Source organism: Homalodisca vitripennis, chromosome 3 (genome assembly GCF_021130785.1).
Source record: "Homalodisca vitripennis isolate AUS2020 chromosome 3, UT_GWSS_2.1, whole genome shotgun sequence".
NCBI classification, from domain to species: domain Eukaryota; kingdom Metazoa; phylum Arthropoda; class Insecta; order Hemiptera; family Cicadellidae; genus Homalodisca; species Homalodisca vitripennis.
Genome location: NC_060209.1, coordinates 205929032 through 205941732, shown reverse-complemented (window position 1 = coordinate 205941732; position 12701 = coordinate 205929032). Strand labels below are relative to the sequence as shown.

Here is a 12701-nt window from a genome sequence, read left to right as displayed (position 1 = left end):
TCCAGGTTACAGTTTCGACTTGTTTATTTTTTCAGGAATAAATACATTTATAACACTCTTCTGACGTATATCAAAATTAAAAGAAATATAACACTTTTACTTCAACAATTTTCGTTGTGACACAACTTACAATATTACATAACGTGCCGATCGGGAATCAAAGTGTTAACATTGTGTATTTTAATAAATTTATTAGGTATATTCCAATGGAAAACATTTTATGTCAGAAAAAAAGTATGACTAATGTTATATACTTGAATAATTAACAATAAAATACACAATGAAATAGACACGGCTTGCATTAGCGGGTCGAGACACGGTTCACAATAATATTCCATACTGTACCGATAGTGTGTCTATTCAGTTCTGTGCCATACAGCTAAATACAGTCACAGTGGTGTACTCTATGTTGACACGTTTTCTTGCTTTTTTGATCATGTGAACAATTTGGAGGGAATATTCTACGTTGTGGTTGTGAATTGTGATTTGTATGTATCGTTGACGAAAATTACTGGCTTCTTACTTTATTATTTATAAGGTAAGCATAATTAAAATATTCCACCGTCCGCCTTGAGCAATTGATTTTTAAATATATTCCTACTTTAAAAAAATGAGACTGAATTATGAAGTTATTGTTGAATTCTACAAAGGTTATGAATGAAAATGTAACTTATTTCATGTAACTTTTTGTTATTAAAGAAATAAATTATTTCTGATTCTGAACAGGGATGATTGAATCTGAAATCTATTAATATTCATCATTTTAATACGTTCCTTTTGTAATATTTCACTCTTCACACAACCATATCAAATAGTAAATAAACAATTTTTAAGCACTTAACCTGTGCCATGTATACCTTAACCTTATGAAAATAATAATATACAATTTCTATTTTCGAACTTGAATCTGTGCAAAAGGTGAATAAGAAAGTTTATTTGTTTATTATTATTACTAAGTACATGCCATTGTTCAGTGATATTTATGAATAGGCTACCTAGTGCTTTTACCTTGTGTTTCTTTTATTACTGATTGAAAACTAATCATTGCTCTCATTTACCTTTTGAAAATGTTACTGTCAAGTGACAATTTTTCTGATTCGTTAACAACTTAATTTTAGTCTCTAACTTACTGGTAACACAGTTTAAATAAAATATTATTGAAGTTACTAGGCCTAGTAGCATTCTATAAAGTGTGTAAAATGTCTGAATTGTATCATTGCAATTAAAAACAAAATGTTTACAAAGCTGAATGTGTAGACTTTGATAAGTGGCCTACTTTCGTTATTCGGTTATTTTTATCAAATGGTTCGTTTGTATCGGTTTCTATTGGAAGGAATAATTTGATATTACAATTTATTTAACTTAGCATATGTTTTCACGTTATTAGTTATAGTAATTTTAATGTAAACAATAAACAGCAAGAAGTAACTAATATCTGAGACTTTAAAAATGGTGATGAATATTAGGAAAATATGTGAGATAATTTTCACAACTGATGAGATTTGTTTAAGTGGCTTCAACATGTGGATTTGGCTCCTGGTAACCCATGGGAGAATTGTTTCCTCCATTTCACAAAAGCGGCTACTCATTGATATCAAGCTGGACTAGTTATAAATCTTGTAAGGTTTCTTTGATATCTGTCTAGGCCATAATTTTGTAATTTTTTACTTTAAATTTTGTCATTAATTCCAAAATTAGTATATTTTTTTTAAGTTCATAACTTAATATTTGTGTTTATAGTAAAATTTAACTAATAGAAAAATGTAAGTATAAAATGGTTTCTATAAGTAATGAACTAATAAACCTAATACATATTACAGCAATAGGCATACAGTTTTGCGACAATAGTGAGTAGTATCTTATCAGATGATACTATCAATGCTAAGTATGTAGTTTATGTCATAATTGTTAAGTGATGATTGTTTTAATACTACGGAGCGTATACTTGTATAGATATTTGTGTTTTAAAATTTATTCTGTCTAGATTAAGCTTTGATTGCTGTATTTTAACAAACAGTTAAACAATTCAGTGCCCTTTTCCATATCGGTTTTCCCGATTTTATCACTATGAATGTTTAAGGAAGAAGATTGTCTTACTATAAAATAGATTATAAAATTCAACAATGAAAATATGTGAGCAATTTATTACCTGGTTTACATTGAATTAAATGTTTCTACTTTCTATAAAAAGACCTTAAACTACAAATTTGTATGCATATAAAGAGGTTTCAACACAGTTCATGCACTGCTTGTCTATACTAAGTGATCGCATAGTGATAACAGTGTCTAACACACCTGCCTCAGAGATCATGTTAGGCAATTCTGAGCATGCTGCATATGTTGGGGAATGCATACTAGGTTAACTTTACATTTTTTTCTTATTTTAGTATAAACAATCAGACAGTCAATCATTTCAGTCTTTCATTTCTTAGAAAGTAAAAAAAAAACATGAACGTTAAGTGACAAAACCGTTGTTGATCTTGTCGAGCAATAAAAAGGTTCATTGTTCACACCGCACTGGTTATCTCGTATATCCTGAAGAGGGATTGAAGTGCTCATATGATCTGAGCTTTAGTTTCAGATACTATCTTGAGAATGTTCTTCTGTTTCTGCCAGCAGTGTGGCCCAAGGTGCCACTGGAGCCTGCACTGAAGGCCAGTGAAATTAGTGATGGTACTTTCCTGTGATCAGATCACGTTGAATGATTGGTACGAGAAAGTACCGATTACAATTGATCCGCACCACCCCGCACGACTGCCACAAAAATAAATACAGATACCTCTAGCTAGTACCTACATTCAAGCTCAGACCACATTGGTGCTTTGATCTCCTTGGGTATTTCATTTATTAATTAACGTTACCTGTTACCTTCAAATCTTATTTTGTGCTATTTCAAAGTTTTTAGTATATGAACTTTAGTTTTTCAACAATGTTTGTATTAAACTTCTTATAATTTTAAATTATGTACAGATGTATTTTATAGTTTTACTTATTTAATTATGAGTTCATCAATGTTGGCTTTTATGTTATTGAAAAGATCAACAATAAAATTATAATTTCAGTTTTTCATTAAAATTTACTGCATAATCTATTGATGTGATTAAATTTTTACTTTCATTTACACTTTTTAATTATTGTTTGGTTGTAAAATATATATTTTTAATGTTTAGCCTTATATACTTTTGTTTGAGATTTTCAAGATATTTATAACCTCAGTCATCAATGATATTTATTTTAATTGTTTTCAAAGTTGTAAATTATATTACTGTTTATTTCAACCATTTCAAATGCATACCTTTATCTATGAACAGTGTAATTATTTATCTGTAGACAAGTCTAGTGCCACTTGTCCATCATTGTTCAAGTGTCAGATAGTTATGTTACAACTCTTGAATATTACTCCCCTGTGCACTTCCCCATATGACACTCAAATGCATAACTTTATCTATGAACAGTGTAATTATTTATCTGTAGACAAGTGCCACTTGTCCATCATTGTTCAAGTGTCAGATAGTTATGTTACAACTCTTGAATATTACTCCCCTGTGCACTTCCCCATATGACACTCAAATGCATAACTTTATCTATGAACAGTGTAATTATTTATCTGTAGACAAGTGCCACTTGTCCATCATTGTTCAAGTGTCAGATAGTTATGTTACAACACTCTTGAATATTACTCCTCTGTGCACTTCCCCATATGACACTCAAATGCATAACTTTATCTATGAACAGTGTAATTATTTATCTGTAGACAAGTGCCACTTGTCCATCATTGTTCAAGTGTCAGATAGTTATGTTACAACTCTTGAATATTACTCCTCTGTGCACTTCCCCATATGACACTCAAATGCATAACTTTATCTATGAACAGTGTAATTATTTATCTGTAGACAAGTGCCACTTGTCCATCATTGTTCAAGTGTCAGATAGTTATGTTACAACACTCTTGAATATTACTCCTCTGTGCACTTCCCCATATGACACTCAAATGCATAACTTTATCTATGAACAGTGTAATTATTTATCTGTAGACAAGTGCCACTTGTCCATCATTGTTCAAGTGTCAGATAGTTATGTTACAACACTCTTGAATATTACTCCTCTGTGCACTTCCCCATATGACACTCAAATGCATAACTTTATCTATGAACAGTGTAATTATTTATCTGTAGACAAGTGCCACTTGTCCATCATTGTTCAAGTGTCAGATAGTTATGTTACAACACTCTTGAATATTACTCCTCTGTGCACTTCCCCATATGACACTCAAATGCATAACTTTATCTATGAACAGTGTAATTATTTATCTGTAGACAAGTGCCACTTGTCCATCATTGTTCAAGTGTCAGATAGTTATGTTACAACACTCTTGAATATTACTCCTCTGTGCACTTCCCCATATGACACTCAAATGCATAACTTTATCTATGAACAGTGTAATTATTTATCTGTAGACAAGTGCCACTTGTCCATCATTGTTCAAGTGTCAGATAGTTATGTTACAACTCTTGAATATTACTCCTCTGTGCACTTCCCCATATGACACTCAAATGCATAACTTTATCTATGAACAGTGTAATTATTTATCTGTAGACAAGTGCCACTTGTCCATCATTGTTCAAGTGTCAGATAGTTATGTTACAACTCTTGAATATTACTCCTCTGTGCACTTCCCCATATGACACTCAAATGCATACCTTTATCTATGAACAGTGTAATTATTTATCTGTAGACAAGTGCCACTTGTCCATCATTGTTCAAGTGTCAGATAGTTATGTTACAACTCTTGAATATTACTCCCCTGCGCACTTCCCCATATGACACTCAAATGCATAACTTTATCTATGAACAGTGTAATTATTTATCTGTAGACAAGTGCCACTTGTCCATCATTGTTCAAGTGTCAGATAGTTATGTTACAACTCTTGAATATTACTCCCCTGCGCACTTCCCCATATGACACTCAAATGCATACCTTTATCTATGAACAGTGTAATTATTTATCTGTAGACAAGTGCCACTTGTCCATCATTGTTCAAGTGTCAGATAGTTATGTTACAACTCTTGAATATTACTCCTCTGTGCACTTCCCCATATGACACTCAAATGGTTAAACCATAGAAAATTTATTGGCTTAAGTTAAGAAATTTTTGTGTATATGCAAAAAATACAAAACATCTTTATTATTCTGTAGAAATATCTATTTTTGAATCTTTTTTATAAGGCCTCACCTTGTCATCGTGGATCCCTCAAGGATTGACAAGTAGAGTTTGCCTGAATTCCACAGATGAAAAAACCTAGAATCTCCTTGATTCCACCCAAATACCACTTTCAGTTTAATTTGTGTCAGTTTTGTATTAATCCATACCAGAACACATTAATATCTGCTGTATTCTAAGGTAGACAAGCTGTTATGTCTACATATATTGAAAAGTGGGCACATATGGGTTAAGGCGTGTTTCGACATGACAAACAACATGCAAGCTCAGTCTTCGAGAGTGGCAGCAGTGGATCTAAGGAATGGCTGTTTGTCCCACGGCCATTTATATGTTGCGTGTTTACATGTAAGCTCACCTGACAGTCTGCTAATATTGCAACCAGCAGTTCACTATCGGAAGCCTTGTGTTCCTGTCGTAACTAAACACATTGTTTTATCTTCTCAACCCATCAAGTTATCATCACACATTAATTTGTATACTATTTTACCTTAGCTAAACGCAGACTTTTATTTCAATCTGTTTGCTGCAATATCTGTATCACACTTTCGTATCTATAGTTTCATTTAATATAGCATTAATATCAAGTAAATAGCAGTTGTTATCGTCCACACATTAATTTGTATACTATTTTACCTTAGCTAAACGCAGACTTTTATTTCAATCTGTTTGCTGCAATATCTGTATCACACTTTCGTATCTATAGTTTCATTTAATATAGCATTAATATCAAGTAAATAGCAGTTGTTATACTCACACATTAATTTGTATACTATTTTACTTAGCTAAACGCAGACTTTTATTTCAATCTGTTTGCTGCAATATCTGTATCACACTTTCGTATCTATAGTTTCATTTTTTATTTAATATAGCATTAATATCAAAGTAAATAGCAGTTGTTATCATCACACATTAATTTGTATACTATTTTACCTTAGCTAAACGCAGACTTTTATTTCAATCTGTTTGCTGCAATATACTTGGTATCACACTTCGTATCTATAGTTTCATTTTAATATAGCATTAATATCAAAGTAAAATAGCAGTTGTTATCATCACACATTAAATTTGTATACTAATTGTTTACCTATTATTTCCTGTAAACGCAGACTTTATTTCAATCTGTTTGCTGCAATATCTGTATCACACTTCGTATCTATAGTTTCATTTAATATAGCATCCTTAATATCAAGTAAATAGCAGTTGTTATCGTCACACATTAATCTTCGTATAACTATTTTTACCTTTAGCTAAAACGCAGACTTTTATTTCAATCTGTTTGCTGCAATATCTGTATCACACGTTTCACGTATCTATAGTTTCATTTAATATAGCATTAATATCAAGTAAATAGCATGTTGTTATCATCACACATTAATTTGTATACTATTTTACCTTAGCTAAACGCAGACTTTTATTTCAATCTGTTTGCTGCAATATCTGTATCACACTTTCGTATCTATAGTTAATTTTTCATTTAATATAGCATTAATATCAAGTAAATAGCAGTTGTTATCATCACACATTAATTTGTATACTATTTTACCTTAGCTAAACGCAGACTTTTATTTCAATCTGTTTGCTGCAATATCTGTATCACACTTTCTGTATCTATAGTTTCATTTAATATAGCATTAATATCAAGTAAATAGCAACGTTGTTATCATCACACATCCCTTTCTAATTTGTATACCTATTTTACCTTAGCTAAGAAAAAAACGCAGACTTTTATTTCAATCTGTTTGCTGCAATATCTGTATCACACTTCTGTATCTATAGTTTCATTTAATATAGCATTAATATCAAGTAAATAGCAGTTGTTATCATCACACATTAATTTGTATACCTATTTTACCTTAGCTAAACGCAGACATTTATTTCAATCTGTATTGCTGCAATATCTGTATCACACTTTCGTATCTATAGTTTCATTTAATATAGCATTAATATCAAGTAAATAGCAGTTGTTATCATCACACTTTAATTTGTATACTATTTTACCTTAGCTAAACGCAGCAGACTTTTATTTCAATCTGTTTGCTGCAAATATCTGTATCACACTTTCGTAAATCTATAGTTTCATTAATATAGCATAATATCAAGTAAATAGCAGTTGTTATCGTCACACATATTAATTTTGTATTATACTATTTTACCTTAGCTAAACGCAGACTTTTATTTCAATCTGTTGCTGCAACATATCTGTATCACACTTTCGTATCTCATAGTTTCATTTAATATAGCATTAATATCAAGTAAATAGCAGTTGTTATCATCACACATTTAATTTTTGTATACTATTTTACCTTAGCTAAACGCAGACTTTTATTTCAATCTGTTTGCTGCAATATCTGTATCACACTTTTCGTATCTATAGTTTCAATTTAAATATAGCATTAATATCAAGTTAAATAGCAGTTGTTATCGTCACACATTAATTTGTATACTATTTTACCTTAGCTAAAACGCAGACTTTTATTTCAATCTGTTTGCTGCAATATCTGTATCACACTTTCGTATCTATAGTTTCATTTAAATAGCATTAATATCAAGTAAATAGCAGTTGTTTATCGTCCACACATTAATTTGTATACTATTTTACCTTAGCTAAACGCAGACTTTTATTTCAATCTGTTTGCTGCAATATCTGTATCACACTTTCGTATCTATAGGTTTCATTTAATATAGCATTAATATCAGTAAATAGCACGTTGTTATCATCACACATTAATTTGTATTACTATTTTTACCTTAGCTAAACGCAGACTTTTATTTCAATCTGTTTGCTGCTGCAATATCTGTATCACACTTTCGTATCTATAGTTTCATTTAATATAGCATTAATAGTCAAGTAAAATACAGTTGTTATCATCATAACATTAATTTGTATACTATTTTTACCTTAGCTTTTTTTTTTAAACGCAGGGACTTTTATTTCAATCTGTTTGCTGCAATATCTGTATCACACTTTCGTATCTATAGTTTGCATTTTAATATAGCATGTAATATCCAAGTAAATAGCAGTTTGTTCATATCGTCACACATTAGTTTGTATACTATTTTACCTTAGCTAAACGCCACAGACTTTTATTTTCAATCTGTTTGCTGCAATATCTGTATCACACTTTCGTATCTATAAGTTTTCATTTAATATAGCAATTAATAGTCAAGTAAATAGCAGTTGTTATCATCACACATTAATTTGTATACTATTTTACCTTAGCTAAACGCAGACTTTTATTTCAATCTGTTTGCTGCACAATATCTGTATCACACTTTCGTATCTATAGTTTTCATTTAATATAGGCATTAATATCAAGTAAATAGCAGTTGTTATCGTCACACATTAATTTGTATACTATTTTACCTTAGCTAAACGCAGACTTTTATTTCAATCTGTTTGCTGCAATATCTGTATCACACTTTCGTATCTATAGTTTCATTTAATATAGCATTAATATCAAGTAAATAGCAGTTGTTATCATCACACATTAATTTGTATACTATTTTACCTTAGCTAAACGCAGACTTTTATTTCAATCTGTTTGCTGCAATATCTGTATCACACTTTCGTATCTATAGTTTCATTTAATATAGCATTAATATCAAGTAAATAGCAGTTGTTATCATCACACATTAATTTGTATACTATTTTACCTTAGCTAAACGCAGACTTTTATTTCAATCTGTTTGCTGCAATATCTGTATCACACTTTCGTATCTATAGTTTCATTTAATATAGCATTAATATCAAGTAAATAGCAGTTGTTATCTGAAGGAATGTTGATAGCAAGTAATGAGTGATCTAGTTAGGTTTGTATGATATACTTATAAACCTTGGCCTTCTTTATTCTCAGATGAGCGTGTTCTAAACATATATGGTTTGATATTACCCCCTAACTTCCTCCCTTGTGTATTAATTTGTTATTAAATTGTCATATCCAGCCATTTATTAATTTGTGCTCTTGTTGATTAAATAGAGCAAAAACCGGGTTGTACAAAGATAGTTTTGACAGGTATGAAAAGGCTTGAACCAAATTAGAAGGTTATATCTTCTTGAGGCATCAAATTATACAAAAATAAGAGATTTTGTGAGTATGAAAAATTATATTTTTGTGTGTGTGTTCATTCAATCAAATTTACCTATGTCAAAAAGAAGAAGAAAGGTTGAAGATTTTTCTTTCTTATACGTCATTTGTTTTACACAAAATAAATATTTATATTTGTAATAATTATCTATATATCACACAGTATTGTTGTCTTGTCTAATTTAATGAGTAATATATAGGATTCCTCTCAAATTCTATGAAGATGATTTGGCACGTTCAGTTATTTTGTCTTGGTCAAATGGTAACATCCGGTGGGGTATCTGCCAGCTTTATCTGAATACAAGAGTGATTACAAAAAACACGTTTTTATGGTTACATCTTAAAAAATTTGATATGCATATTGTTTATACTTGTATTCTATATTTGTTAACAGGCTGTCCACTCTCTGATGCATGGCAGTTGTGCCCTCCTTCCATTGCACAACTCCTGTCATATTGTTGTCATTGCTGTTGTGCATTGTACTCAACTTAGTTAATTAAAAGACAAGGCATACTTTGACTACTTACTCTTCAGTACACTGTGAAACAGAGTAATATCCTTTAGTCAGGGTACAAGTCGTCCTTGTGACACTCCCCTGTCTTCTTGTTCTCCCTCCTCATCAGCTCCCTCACCAGTATTAAAACAGAGTAATATCCTTTAGTCAGTAGACAACTTTAGTCAGTGGACAAGTCGTCCTTGTGACACTCCCCTGTCTTCTTGTTCTCCCTCCTCATCAGCTCCCTCACCAGTATTAAAACAGAGTAATATCCTTTAGTCAGTGGAGAAGTCGTATGTGACACTCCCCTGTCTTCTTCTTCTCCCTCCTCATCATCTCCCTCACCAGTATTAAAACAGAGTAATATCCTTTAGTCAGTAGACAACTTTAGTCAGTGGACAGGTCGTCCTTGTGACACTCCCCTGTCTTCTTGTTCTCCCTCCTCATCAGCTCCCTCACCAGTATTAAAACAGAGTAATATCCTTTAGTCAGTAGACAACTTTAGTCAGTGGACAAGTTGTATGTGACACTCCCCTGTCTTCTTGTTCTCCTTCCTCATCAGCTCCCTCACCAGTATTAAAACAGAGTAATATCCTTTAGTCAGTGGACAAGTCGTCCTTGTGACACTCCCCTGTCTTCTTGTTCTCCCTCCTCATCAGCTCCCTCACCAGTATTAAAACAGAGTAATATCCTTTAGTCAGTGGAGAAGTCGTATATGACACTCCCCTCTCTTCTTGTTCTCCCTCCTCATCATCTCCCTCACCAGTATTAAAACAGAGTAATATCCTTTAGTCAGTGGAGAAGTCGTATGTGACACTCCCCTGTCTTCTTCTTCTCCCTCCTCATCAGCTCCCTCACCAGTATTAAAAGCATGGTCATGCAGATATGAACGTAATGGAGGACAGTGAGAGTAAACACAAACTAAATTTTAAGGGATTTTTCAGCAATTATACTTTTAAATCGGTACTAACAAGTGAAAAAATTAATTTGTAACAGATTTCTTCCGACATAAGTTTGATCTTGACCTTCACTCTTCTGTCTGTATTGTCGACGTTTGAAGCAAGAATAACTACTGGTGTTACACGACATTGGTTAGTATTTTGCCTCACCAAGCTACACCGAGGCTATCCATTCGATCTCAGTATAAACCGTATTCTGTCCGTGTGACTATTCTTCTACCTGACAATTGTGCATCAGAGATGTGCATAATAGATCATAATGATTTTCTTCCTAATCCAGCATTTATTTTGAATTTTCCAGTGATTTTTCTATATCGAAGTGAGGAAGTTGAGATTGCGGACCATGAAGGACCTGAATGAGAGCCAAGCAGTCAACTCGGATGAGGAGCAGTATCTGGAGCATATCAGACAAATCCTGGCCCGAGGAGTGCAGAAGAGCGATCGGACTGGCGTCGGCACTGTGTCACTGTTTGGTGCTCAAATGCGCTACAGTCTCAAAGAAGGTGAGTATTATCTCTACTGCAACTGACCACTTTTAATACAAAGTATGGCTACTCATATCTGTAGGGTACAAAACTGCATTTTTTTGGTTAGTATCACAAAATTACGTCTGCCCCCGAAATACTAAATTTTGGAACTAACTGAAAAATTTCAAATGTAAACCCCTGTGAAGTTACTCATTGTTTTAAAGGTCTGTATGAAAGAACCTTGGCAGTGAAACTTAAAAGGATGCTATTACAAGCATGTAAAATATTGTGGTTGATTCAAATTTAAACAATGTTTTCGATGGTTCTGTATTATTATAAATATTCCTAAAAATTGGACTCGTTGATTGAATTTGTCCTTAGAATCTTCATGAGTTAAGTGGATTCTTTACTGCGTAAAACTTTACTTACTTACATTTTGGATGTTTTTGTAACAGAATAAGTTATTTTGAGTGTAGCTCCAGTTCATTTTCCTTTTATGGCAGCGTCTGGGTAACTGATACTGTCTCAGACTTGACTCTTTTAATTTGGAGTCATGTTTGTTTGAAGAGATGCAAAGAAATGACGAAAAAGCTCAAAACGAAACATTGTTTTGACATCAGAGACACCTATATATATATATATATATATATATATATATATATATATATATTGTATACCTATAAAGTGGTAGTCTCATTGTCTCATCAGGTACACAATTGAGTGCACAAAATGATTATATGTTCATGTTCACTGTGCTCCATACTGTACAAGTATAACTGAATGAATAACCGCTTATTAATTTTGTGAACATCATCAACAAATTAATACATGTTCCCTTAAATCAAGCAATAGCTGATAAGACTAGAGAACCTTGTTGGTCAAGGCAGGTCAAAACTTGCTAGAAATGTGGATTTTGCTCACCATTTAACAATTAATATGGATAATCAGTCGCTGTACATTTCTTTCATTAAAGACCTTTGAAACAGTGTGTAACTTGAGGCATTTACGTTTAAAATTTTTAAGTTGGGGTCAGAGGCAGTCTTGTGATGCTGACCGAAAAGTGCAGTTTTAAAGATGTATACTGAGTTTGGTGTTTGTAGAGCAGTTGTTAAAAAGTTATTATGTGGTATCCATACTTTTTTCATCCTTTACATTCCCTTATACAGGGTGTTTTATAACTTGTATCATATTATTTATAAAACATAAAAGACACACACACACACACACATATAGAGTTTATGGCAATCATCTACGATCATGGGGCAAATTGTTTACATTAAGTCAATCCCCCTTCTCCCCAACCCCCACCAACTTCAAAATAAACACGGCAAAGCCACCTCATGGAACATAAGGCCGGCCAACATGTAGACTAAATCATAACCCAATTTCTTTGCGTTAAGTGATTGTGTGTTTATTTGTTCATTTTTTTATGTGTTAATTTGATGTGGTTAATTTTTAATTACCTAACATGA

At 32.3% G+C, this 12701-nt stretch overlaps 1 protein-coding gene across 1 annotated transcript in view; it reads left to right on the top strand.

Moving 5' to 3' along the window:
* Positions 1–407: 407 nt before the first annotated feature.
* LOC124358053 (thymidylate synthase) overlaps positions 408–12701 on the top strand; it is a 45433-nt gene continuing 33139 nt past the window's right edge. The window contains exons 1-2 of the mRNA XM_046810337.1: positions 408–538; positions 11064–11265. Coding sequence (XP_046666293.1) covers positions 11106–11265 — 160 coding nt within the window. The 5' untranslated portion in view covers positions 408–538; positions 11064–11105. The remainder of the gene's footprint in view (positions 539–11063; positions 11266–12701) is intronic.